The sequence below is a fragment of the Scomber japonicus genome, chromosome 24 (assembly GCF_027409825.1).
Source record: "Scomber japonicus isolate fScoJap1 chromosome 24, fScoJap1.pri, whole genome shotgun sequence".
In the NCBI taxonomy this organism is placed as follows: domain Eukaryota; kingdom Metazoa; phylum Chordata; class Actinopteri; order Scombriformes; family Scombridae; genus Scomber; species Scomber japonicus.
This window is the reverse complement of record NC_070601.1, coordinates 10449694-10462267: the sequence shown is the minus strand read 5'-3', so window position 1 is coordinate 10462267 and position 12574 is coordinate 10449694. Positions and strand designations below refer to the sequence as shown.

The 12574-nt window shown below is 40.7% G+C and overlaps 2 protein-coding genes across 3 annotated transcripts in view; one reads left to right on the top strand and one right to left on the bottom strand.

Moving 5' to 3' along the window:
* Positions 1-249: 249 nt before the first annotated feature.
* Positions 250-4271, bottom strand: LOC128354394 (FUN14 domain-containing protein 1). 2 transcript variants are annotated; one of them, XM_053314630.1, is made up of 5 exons: positions 4242-4271; positions 3653-3821; positions 3136-3211; positions 2141-2275; positions 250-1705 (listed from the first exon to the last, which is right to left on the bottom strand). In XM_053314630.1, the coding sequence occupies exons 1-5, from the start codon at positions 4264-4266 to the stop codon at positions 1628-1630; spliced, it is 483 nt and encodes a 160-aa protein (XP_053170605.1). In that variant the 5' UTR covers positions 4267-4271; the 3' UTR covers positions 250-1627. The 2 variants fall into 2 exon arrangements, with proteins under 2 accessions (XP_053170605.1, XP_053170606.1); XM_053314631.1 differs by having other exon boundaries at positions 2147-2275.
* A 24-nt stretch (positions 4272-4295) lies between these two features.
* Positions 4296-12574, top strand: part of LOC128354389 (lysine-specific demethylase 6A-like) — a 31357-nt gene continuing 23078 nt past the window's right edge. The window contains exons 1-2 of the mRNA XM_053314626.1: positions 4296-5290; positions 5433-5496. Coding sequence (XP_053170601.1) covers positions 5103-5290; positions 5433-5496 — 252 coding nt within the window. The 5' untranslated portion in view covers positions 4296-5102. The remainder of the gene's footprint in view (positions 5291-5432; positions 5497-12574) is intronic.

Genomic DNA, 12574 nt, shown 5'->3' with positions numbered 1-12574 from the left:
CCATATTTCTTGTATGTATGTATGTGTGTGTGAATGTATGTGTCTGTATTTCTAAAAAATATAAAATTCCCTTCTATAGTGTAACTTCTGTCTGTATGAATGTGTATGTGTCAAATTTGCCCTATGCTTAAGATTGTGTACATTATCTTCAAGTGCAGAAATAATTTGATTCTATATATGATTTTTTTTTTTTTTTTTTTTTTAAATCTCTAAAATTCATTCTTACAAATCAGACATTACACATTGTCATTTTTTAAAATCTTACTTTATTCTTACTCAAAACAAAATTAGGCAACTTTATAAAGAGAAACCCAACAAAAATTCATACAGCTCACATGAGGTTATCAAAATAATATTAAATATAAACAATGAGGGAAACATGAGCATACAAAACAACACTTTTGTAACATGCGCTTAAAAAAAAAAAAAGTCCATCTGAAACATTGCACTGGTAGAATAAGGCGAGAAATAACATAAGCAACTTGTGAACATAATTGGACATCTATGTGTAGAGTTTATATCTAGATGATGTGATGACGCACTACAATGCAGTATCGCTGTTGTGTTATTGCTACACTCACACTACTAAATGCACAATGACAATAGCGAGGGCGTAGGAGTCACAATCACTGCTCCATTACACTCTTTAATGACAGGTCTGGTGTCTCTTTTGGTGTCTAGCTTAGTGATGGTGGTAATTAGTGTTACAGCAGATCCTCATCCTGTCATTAAATGGTATTGTGGAGCTGACAATTATGAGAATTAAAAGAACACATCTGTATTTAATATACTCTGCGGCCAGTGTAAAGTAGAGAACATTCCCAGATTGAACATTTAGTTGTGATTTATGCTCATGATGTGTTGTATATCAATAAGAACTCCTGTTCAGAGTGGAAAATAATTTTTTTTGTTCATCCCCCAGCCAGTGTGACAAATTTTAAAAGCTGAATTGTGTTTTCTTACATGCTCAAATGGCACGTAAGCCTCATAAACTTCAGTTACATAAAAATACCTCTAACCACTAGACTGGGGGACGCTGTCAACTTCACACTCTGCTGCCATCCATGTTTGTTTTTTTTTCATATTTATTCACATGTATGTGTGTGTGTGTATTTACAGCTCTGAAAGGGGGCCGGCTATATATTTACATTGGCGGCTGCACATCATAGCAATTTGAGATCAGTCTCTACCAGGCAAATAAATGAGTGGATGGACAATCTCATTTTGAAACAGCAAAAAAAAGGAATTGGTGCTAGTGTGTGGCAGCTTGACATATTCAGCAGTCTGATTAAGATCTGTGATGGTCCCACAGAAGATTCTTTACAGTACAATCCAAGCACCCCAAATTTTCTATTGATTCAGAGTGTGTGTTCGCCCTTCCTTACAGGAGAAAATTAGCTACGACAGGTGTAATAAACAACAGGGAGGAGTAGAACAGCAGTTAACACAACTGTCACAACAGATCATGCTCTAATGTTCAACATAAACCCCCCTCCCCCCTTGTTCAGTTCATTAGAAGGTCGATCGATGCAAACTTGAGGCTGGGAGGTAAACAATGGCGAGGAAAAGTGACTTATGTAGTGATGCGATTCACAGTAAGTGGAGGCTGCAGCATGTGCAGCAGCTTTTAAGAGGCCAAACCAAGGAAGAAGCCACCGACGAAGCCACTGGATAAGACTATGTTCCTCTTTATAAAGTCTGTGGCCTGTAGAGGAGGGAAGAGCAAATATGGAGAATGGGTCAATAAATGCTTAAAACCAACATCAAGCTAATGAACGGGTGGTAAATGATTGAATGTTATTGTTAAAATCAGCTGACTCTAACAAAGTGGCTTACTTGTAAAAGATTTACATACTGTATAATGAGAAAATGTACACCACAAACATCCATACTGTTCTTTATATGTATTTATTTATCATCTCTCTTGAGGTTGCTGTGTCACAGCTCATTAGGTGCAATATGGGCAACAGTACACTAGAGGGCATTGCTGGTTTGCAGATGAGACAATAAGCCAGGGCATCAAAAAAGAAAGCATGCTGAAAGATTAAATTAATTACATGCCAGGAAGTATGTGTAACTAAGTACACAATTAGAGATATGCAAAAGCAAGGAAGAATAGAGCAAGCTTTGTTACAGATACCTTTACCTCCTCAATGAATGTGTTTATTTCGGGGGCTGCTTTGTTTGCTTTCTTCTTTAAGTGTTTCTTTGCTTTGTTCACATCCTTCTCCACCTTCTTCCAGTCCACCTGCACGTAGCCGCTGTGATTGGCGACCTGCGTAAGAAAAGGGGGTTAGTATTACTTGGGATTGCTTCAAGCACACAAAACGTATTTTAAAATGTAACAAAATGTATTTTATTTGCTTTTGTCTCGGATTGCCACTTTTAGCACAATAATCCAATGAAAACTGCCCTGTGAAAAAGCTATATATCTAAGTTACATTTTGTTGCATTTTACTGGGGCATTGCATCATTTTCTGGATATAATTTTTTTCCCATTGCTGCATTGCATCACTGTCTGGTACGACAGTATAAGGGCGACATGAGGAAACTTTTTTTTTCCCGCTACGAGATTAAACTCGACATGACAACTTTAAAGTCAGCATTTCGACATTAAACTTGAAATGTCGAGAATAAAGTTGAAATATCATGCCGACTTTAATCTCAGCGTGTCGAGATTAAAGTCGACAATATAACCCCTCTGTACTGCACGCAGGTGTAAGCATTGATATCCTTGCATCTGCCTGGTTCCAGCAATTTCAGTTTCTTTGAGTACTAACTGCTGATGAGGATAGATGGAAGGATGAGGTCTGATCAAATACATGATGCAAGTATTCAGGGTACGTCTCTAATGATGCCCTGATCTTGATGAACCCAACTGATACATCATTATTCTCATCTCAGGCTGACAATAAGTTGACATTAGATTTCTAAGTGTATAAAAAAAGGTAACAATAGAAAATCTCTTACTTCTGTGTGGAAATCTGTTTTTGTAAAATAATAGAGATACAAGGCTATGTGCAAAAAATGCTGTGCAGCTGGCATCTTCAGTTGTCAATTTATTTATTTAAATTCTAAGCGTAGTATATTATTGATTAAAATGGCCACATGAACACAGTTTTATGGTTCTCTTGCCTGTAAAAGAAGGAACCCTCCACCAACAGCAGTAGCAGCTATCTTCCCCACTCTCTGGAAGAGGTAACCAGCACACCTGCATGTGTTGAGAGGGTGAGAGGATTGTTCAATAAACAACAAGCAATATCAAATGGACTTGCAACAAGCAGCACAGACAAATGCTACGGAACTACTTAATTACACATCATATGCACGAAATTAGTAATTTGTATCGGTTCCTTAGTGTTCAGCACCGATATACTGATAAGCTCCTGTACAGATGGCCCTGCTATTGGTATTCATGTAACATCAATTTATTCTAACATAGCTGGCATTTTCAAATTCCTAACCGTCCCCTAATGATGATGAAGTTGTCAGCGTCAGGTGATTATGTTTGTCGTCGCATAACTGCATATTTAGTTTCTGCTCTCCCCAGTCATGGCTGACAGGGAGTTTGTAAAAAGAGCAAAGTGGACAGTGACTCAACCTGTGATTTATGCAACCCATAAGCAGATAGCAGATGAATCCCCGGGCTTACCATCCTGTCACCCCTCCCATCATGAGCTGGGTGGCGACTGAATACTTCTCAGCAATCGGGCCAGAGTTGTTCCCAAACACCCTGCTCCACCACTGATGCCTCCGGGCATATTCTGTCAGGTCCACGACCTCATACACCTCATCTTCACTCTCTGGGTCTTCCTGGCCTCCTATAAAGAATAACGTCAACAGAAGTACATTGGATTATACATCACCCCATATCTGCCTCCCTAACACTCATGATGATGCACAATCACTTACATATTTCAAATGACCCTATTTTTGACTATTCCAACCCAAAACATGTGACTGCGACTCTTTAAATCTGTTAAACAAACTGTTAAAAGACGTTCAGGTACCATAGGTACCATCTATATTACTTGGACAGCTCACGTTAGTTAGCTGGCTAGCGTCAAATGGCTACCGAGAAAACATCATTCAAATTAGGATTTCCTCTTCCGACTTTAACCCGCAACGAATGCAAGACCATCATTAATAGCGAATTAATTATCGTTAGTAGAAAACCTTCTTCATTACAGTATTAATTAGGAGATAACGCCGTTTTTTTCCTAACAAATATTACCACTAACCTTCAATATCATCCACCGTCGCCATTTTGGAGAAACTAGCTATGTCACCAGGATGTTGACAATACGAAAACACGCCTACATGATGATGCTGTGCCACGTCAGTCAAACTGCTTTCATATCGCTTGATTAGGCTCAGCAATATAACAACTTTATCATTAAAATATTGCAACTTTTTTTTCCTCCCTATGAGAGAATATATAAGGGAGTGAAATAAAAGGCTGCGTTGTGTGAAAGCCCTTGAACAAATGATGCCTTACAGTAATGTTTTAACCACTCCAGTGTCAATACTCATTACTTGGATATAAAATTATAATTTTTCATCGTATGGAAACTTGCATTTGACCGTTCTTGCATGGTCTGACTGTATATCTAATTATGCATTTTTTGCTTCCAGTCAAAACCGTGGTGTAAAACATGAGAGGTTTTGCAGAGAAAATGTGAAGATATAAGATAAAAAAGAATGATATAGCAGGGATGTCACGTGGGGGGATGTGGGCGCTCATATTGGCTGAAGGAGGAGGAGAGGGCGTGGTTAGAGCGGCGCGTGGGTTCGCTTGGGTGACACAATTATAATAACTTTATCTTCGCGTTTTATTGTGATATACTCACATCTTGGATATTGTACTCAGTCAGTCGCATTCAAGTAACAGCACAATATCACTTTTGTGGTGGAAAAAATGTGACGTTTGAGGAGCTACCCCGGAGAGCGCTTCTGTACCCCCCACCCCCTCTGAAAGGATTTACTATATCGAATCGCATCTTTTCAGCCTGGGAAAAAAAGTTTTTGATCGTTTTGTTTTCTTCGGTTTCCTCTCTTTGATTTGGCGGAGCAAACCCTTTGTCCCCGCGTCGCGATTTTCCATGCAATCGTGCGGTGTGTCTGTCGCCGTCGCTGCCTGCGCTGCTGCTCGGAGTCTCGGCTCGGCTTCTGCTGCTGCTGGTGGTGGTGATGAGGAAAAGAAAATGGCGGCGGGAAAAGCGAGTGAAACAGAGGAGGACTTTCCGACACTGACAGCCCAGGAGAGGGACAGTTTGGTCGGGATTGACAGGTCGGAATAGCAACCCCGTGCACTCACACGAACGCACACTTTGAAATTAAATTGTTTTCTTTTCCTTGCGTGTCGAAAAAATGTCTCCTGAGCCGCTCTTGCAAGTGATACTGAGCCGCCTATGTTGTCTTCTTGCTTGCAGCTCACTGTTTGGATTTCAGAAGCTTCATGAAGATGGCGCCAGAACGAAGGCCCTGTTGATGAAGGTAGCAAATCTAAACTGGATGTATTTAACAAACCAAGCACACACCTTCCTCCCTGGGACTTTACTCCAGCCTCTCAACTATCATGTACAGCAGTGAATTAGTGCATTTTTGAAGTGGCCCACCCGCAAAAGGCCAGCTAGCCGCAGCCCCTCTTTTTAGCCAAGCCAGCTAGCCTTAGCTAGTTAGCTACTCTCATCCGATGAACAGCGACCCTGCACCTGCGGCTACGCGGCGTCGCTAGCCAGGGGAGCCGACTAACTCTTAGCTATGGCTCCCCTGGATGTAGCTAGCTTTGGTTAAAGTGAATTTGTTTTGGCAGCCGCCCTTCCCTGTTAGCTGAGTAGCTATTCCCCCAACAGCGTATCCTTGTATACCTTGCTTTTGCACCACCAACAACACACAACGTCGTCATGGTTTTTGACTGCTGAAAACATTGCACTTTTTAATGAGGAAAGTTTGATGTCGTTGTGAGATTGTTTAATTGCACATTAGACTCAAGCACAAACACACACGCACCCCTGTCTGGCTACAACAATGTTGGAAGTAACGTTAACGTTGTAGCCCGACCCACGTTATTTTAGTATTGGGTTAGCTCCAATCAGTAGCATTTGCATTGGGCTAGTACACTGTTGTTTTTACATTGCATTTCTCCACTGACTGTTGTGCTCGTGTTTTTGGTTTAGAAGTCACTGTGAACGAGTTGACAAGCGTTACAAGTAACGTTAATGGCTGGCTGCCTGTCCAAGATGGCGGGACATGGCGGAGTGACACCGATATCTATAAAAACCGATTTGATATGAATGTGTTGCTCCGGATCGTTTCTGTGTTGCCAAGGTGTATCTTTAGTTACCTCCCTGGTCTTGGCTGTTTGCATAGATCTGTTTCACTCGCCGACTTAAGTGGTGTCAGGGTCCTTTGTTTACAGTTTTCATTACCCCTGTTTGTCTCTGCATGTGCTCTCGGACCAGTAAGCTACATGTTACACACGAGCAGTCTACCTTTGCCTAACACAAAGAGCAAAGCTCTCTTTTCTTTATGCGTCTAAAACTGTGCATGATGTGGTGAAGATGTTTTTTTTGACAGCCCATGGTTTGAGAGGGCCATCCACGAATCTGCTCGCTAGGTGGTGTGGGATACCTAGGAAGTGCAACTCCTCATCTAGCTGCAGACAGCACGGATACACCATCGTTGTTAAGAGAATATGGAAAACGTGCTGTGCAATAAGTGTGCTTGGCTTCAAATCACACTGTGCTCTTCCTGATTTTTCAAATTAAGAAAAGTCTATCAACATCTTCCTTGCATTTGGCCCTTGTAGGATTTGAATGTGAATGCTGATGCAGTGGTTTAACCCATGATTTGCTGAACATCATTGTACACTTTTTGGGGGACTGTGGCATGAAAAGTTTCCTCCCTGTTTTGTTGAAACAGTGAAGCTGTCAAAAAATCTGACTGCTTGATCAGTTTCGATATGGAATTGGTTTGGTCTTAGTGGTGTGTATTTTAAGACATGTACGTTAAAAACCCTTGGATGTAATGCAGAACTTGTTCACACTTAAAAGGGATTTAATAATGTAAGGGTTATAGTGGACACAGAAATAACATGGGGACAACATGAGCTATGATTGGTCAGCTTGAGTTGCTTGTGTTTTATCCTACGAGGTTGTGATGGCGATTGCAATTGTTCAGAGTGAGGACAACATGGAGGAAGTTGAAGAAAAAACTGTTGTCATAAGCCTCATCTTGCTCCATACCTGGCGTCTGTTTACAGGCTTTCCTGTTACAGTCCCACTAGTCTGGATTTGTTTTGCGGTAACACAGTGACGCCCTTGCGATATATCGCAAACATGGCTTTTGATTTTTTTATACCTGATTCACTAACCGCTAATAAAAGCCAGATTGGATTGTAAAACCCGCATGTGTACACTGAACATGACGGGGTGGCTGTGGCTCAGGAGGTAGAGTGGTCGTCCTCCAATTGGAAGATTGGCGGTCCCAGCTCCTCCAGTCCGCATGTCGATGTGTCCTTGGGCACTGCTGTGCCAACGGTGTATGAATGAGAATGAATGGTTAACTTCCTCCTGATGTGCAGGTTGGCACCCTGCGTGGTAGCCCCTGCCATCAGTGTATGAATGGGTGAATGAGTTGTAATGTAAAGCGCTTTGAGTGGTCGTAAAGACTAGAAAGGCGCTGTATAAGTACAGTCCATTTACCATTACATGACATACAGATATGTCAATCAAGACCCTCATCATTACATCAAGCATCAGTACTGAATATTGGTTTGATATCGGTGATTAATGCAACCGGATGAGACCTAAAATCTTGTTATAGCTTCAGATTAACTTCCACGTTGATGAAAAGTTGTAATGAGTCCACACAGTGTGAAAGAAAAGAGAGGGCTGGTATTGAATCAGTTAATACCAAGAGTCTGGGTACTGAGAGAGGAATATGTTGGATATTGACTGTAATGTACATAAAGACAGATGTCATAATGACAGCTCCCCAAAAGTTGAGCCAAAACATCTTGATCGCTCCTCAGTGTTTGGCTTCAGTATAGGTCATACATCCCGCCCCCTCCATGTTAGCAGAAGAGACACGAGCCAAACTAAAATATCAAAGTTCATGTCAAAATTTTGTTTTCCAAAGATGGTTTCTATCTTTGTAGGTAGTTCTTATCATGCTAATGTGTTTGTCCAAGTGCTCATTTATCTTAAAGGTTTGTTATAAACTGGTTGTTTGACGATTTAAAAAGGGGTGTGACATGATTGATCTGTGTGACAGCCACTGTCAAACTGCATCTGATGGCTGGTGGGGTGTCCTGTGGGCCATCATCCCACCGTCTGACATTACTGCACAGACTCTGGCTCCAAATGACGTCACACAAGCAAGATGGGGGCTCCTGGAAAGGAGATATTTTGACTTCTCTTGTATCCATAGTGAGCAGCAGAAAACAGCATGCTAATACCACACCATCTAATAATACAGAGGACAGTTTAACACATATTGGAAGTTGTTGTTTTTTCTTGGCTTCATTAAATGCTAGATACGTTAGATTGGTGGCACTTTCTAGTTTTCTCATACTGTCACCGGTGAATGGCTCATGTGGGGGGAAAAAAGGAAATGAACAAAAATGTGGCCTCATGAGCAATTAAACTGATTTACGTTTGACTCCAGTGTGAGAGATTCAGTTCACGAAAGGCAAATAATTAAAAACGGTCAAAAGCATCAACTCTCATTGTGCCAACATCTACTACAATGTTCAAGGTTTGATGCAATTTATATATTTCCAGTTTCTGCTCATAGCTTATTAGTTTTGAGTGGCTAACCTGTCAGCTGTGGTGCCGCACTGTTGCTCTGCATGCAGATAAACGTGGTTTCAGCACTTCTGACAGAACTAGGTCACTGTATCACCCGTAACTAGGTGGCAATGACGAAACATGACAATAATGAGGCGGAAGATAAACTTTCAACTGGGTGTGCTCAGCATGATGTTTTTTTTAGTTGAGTTATTGTTTGAAGTGTCTCTACTGCGGTCTCTGCATTCGTGAGTATTTTGACACCATTCTGCCAGTAACTCTGTAAAAAAGAAAATACTCCAGTAGACTCGATCACTCGTCCAATCTCATCCCCCTCAAAGTCTCAGACAACAGAAATGTCATTGTATGTTTAACTCAGCTGTGCAGTTTATTATCGGTCTCAAAAGATTTTGGAACCTTTGGTGCCAAATTTTATTCTTATCGGCTCCATAGAAATCTTGTGCAAGTGTATCTTGTGAATCACCTGGAGGAAACGCTTAACTGATTCATACACAAGTCCAAACAGCAACCTTTTATTTACTCCCATATCACCCTTTTTTATGTGACACAGTGAGAACAGTCCTAGGTTTGAACCTCATGTTAGTGATTGAATAACTGGCGTCTTCAGCCCCTCAGTTGTGTGACGTCCCTGTGTAAGCATGGGTGTCATCTGGGTCACGGAGGTCAAAGCAAAAGACGTGCATGTTAGGTATTCAGACTACTCTTGCCTTGCCCTTCACTCAGGCACTGGCTGGACGACTCCACTATGGCTGACCGCTGCTGAAAAGTTGAGATGGGTCATGTTTAGAGGACAAAATAAAGTATAACTTAAATAGTACTAGGAGCATAGAGCCACTTAATATACAGTGTGACTCATTAGCATGAATGCAGGAAAGAGAAGCTGTCTGCTAGAGACACAAGATGCTTCAAAGTTGAATTAGCAAGGCAGTTCTCAGAAAGTCAGTGTTGTCTGTTCACTTAGACGATTATAGCATGAAACTGTAAACATTAGTTTCACTTTAAGTGACCTGTACAGGCTCTATGGTAATTATTACCGCCTCATTATACAAAGATCTATTTCAGAGCTCATCGTATTTGTTGTAGGTTATGTAAAATGTTTAGTGTCTGCCAAGTAGTTTATCTGATGGTAAAGAATATGTCTAAGGACACAGTCTAAAATTTAACTTTACTCACCGACTTTAGCAGTGCTTCCTATGTTGAGCATTTTCATATTTTTTTGCAGGTGTTTGCAGATCAATAGTTCGGCATGTTAAAGCAAAGGAGCTGTAATGTAGTACAAATGGAGCTCGTTTACTGGGATAGTGGAGCCTGGGTGGCCAATGTGGTTAAGATCTTCTATCAAGGATTAAAAAAAATCACCAGATGTCTGTTTCTGGCAGATCCGGTGAATTAAACACATGGCAAATAAATGGTCCATCTTCATAGTGATGATTGGCAATATTATCTACATTGGGCTTATACATGCAGAGATATTAAATGGATGATTTTAGAATCTCTGATTGATGACATGTTGATATCATCTTGTTGTAAAAGTTGTATCAGCTAGCTTATTACTTGTTTACCTGACTTCTAAGCTTTATCAGGAAGTGCAAATGCTGATGAGTGTTTTTTATTATTTATTTTAGTGTGTATCGAAAAGGAAGAACACATTTTTAAAGTAAATCTAGATCTCCTTTTAGATGCACCATGACACCTCAGCACAGCGTTGGCTAGGCATTCCTTTCAAGATAGTGTAGAAATAGTTTGTAGTAGGGAGTTAGCCAAGAGAAAAACTGATACAGCAATATAGCTGAGTATTTTCTCACAGTGTGCAAATGCATGCTTGATGAAATCATGCTAACATGGTGTGGAAATTATGGCAACGTGATGAAGGCATCATGGTCAGTGTCTTACTGCTTCCAATATCAATATCTTCCAATCCCAATATCATATTGCATTCCTCCTCTCTAACATTATCAAATGACTAAGGAATTTATTTCTAAATGTTTAGCAAAATGTAAAGGGGACATTTGCACAGGTAGAGAAATGTGATGAAAGTGAGTTCTTGCAGTCAACTGTAAGTAAGACAGTCCTCACTAAAATGCTGTGTCAGCAGAGCCCTTTATACCAATCATTCAAACTGCAATAAGTCGTATGGAGTTATTGAACATATCTGATATTGCTTTATCAGATAAAGGAATATTTCAGGGTTTTCTTTTAAATTTGGTGTGTTTCATCACAAACAATTTTGTTTAGGGATTCTCACTTGATGGATAAATGATTTGGTCTGTCTGTCTTTATTTAATTGTATCATATTTAGGGGTATGAATTTAGCATAGTGTTTTTTTCTTTTTCAAAGATATACTGAAACTATACATCAGGGATGTGGCTTTCAGGGTGATGAACTACAAAAAGTGTATGTGCAACTTTTCACTAACACATGCCCTGCTCACCACAACTGGTGTTGCTGCGGTGATATCGCAAGGTGAAATCTGATTGTCGCCTACAAATCAAACCTACATGGTGTAGTACGTATCTGCGTCCAGTATAAATCCAGCTTTAGGGACAGTTCATGTTTATGAAGTGGAATTAACTGTGTGTATAAGCTGTAGCTGAGAATGTGTATCATTTATTTGAACTGACATTGTAAACCTGTTGAAATTATAACCCTAAATCCTCAGTGATAATAAAGAGGACTGCTCTCTGACAGATGGATTTGTGTCAAATAGTGAATAGTTGTTTTGAGTGGAACTTGACTTTAATATAGACACTTCACACTTTAAAACACAGCTACATTGGGCGTGTGGGTGGTCGAGAGATTAAGTGCGCATGCCACATACGCAGCGGACCCCGGTTTGGAGGACCTTTGCTGCATGTCACTATCCCCTCTCTCCCCCATCATCTATCAATTGTCAAATAAAGGTGTCTCAATCTAGGCAATGACAGCACTGTACTCATCCAGGACAAACTAGAGGTCTGTTCTGTCTGGTTTGAAGGTTAAAGGTGATAAATAATGAGAAAGTATGACTGGCAGAAACAGCACTCAGCTTTAGGGACCAGCTGAGTTATCTTGAATGTGATCTTACTCTTTGGCTTGTTTGCCATGGTGCAGAAACATAAATTGACTTCTGACATATGTAGCGTGTCAGTGTTGATAACTGATGTGACCTGCCTGTGTTGATGCTCAGTGCATGCACTAGCATTGTCCTTGGTTAAATGTTTGTGGGGAGGTTGCACACCGGTTACAAACCAGTTTTCAACCTCCCCACAAACGTTGCACACTGGTTTCATGCACGTTGCTTGTTAGTAAACTGGAAAAACATCAAGTTTAGAAACACCAGCATTGCCCTTAAACACCATCGATCTTGTAGGGTGCTTCCAGCTCACAGGCAGCAGATACTGTTCTATCTCTTTATCAAGGCATGAAGATCTGTAATAAGAGTTGAAGAAAAAAGCCCTTGAGCACAAAAGTCCTTATCTACACTTAACTTCATTCCAGTAAGTTAGTCTGGGCCTGATATTTATCTGCTGAAAAGAATTTGAGTCGGCTTGGCCAGAAATAGGTAGCTGACGTCAGCCATGCTGTGACTTTCAAAAGTTCAGTGTGACATTACTCTATTTTTTTTGTCTCGCTTTCTGGTTCTCAGTTTCTCTCTTAAACACCCCAACCCCCGCGTGCACACACACACGCACACACACACACACGCTCCCTTATGTTTCTTTACTTTGCATAACAGACATGAACGTTCTGGCACACACACACAGTGCGCTGAGCCTGTTTG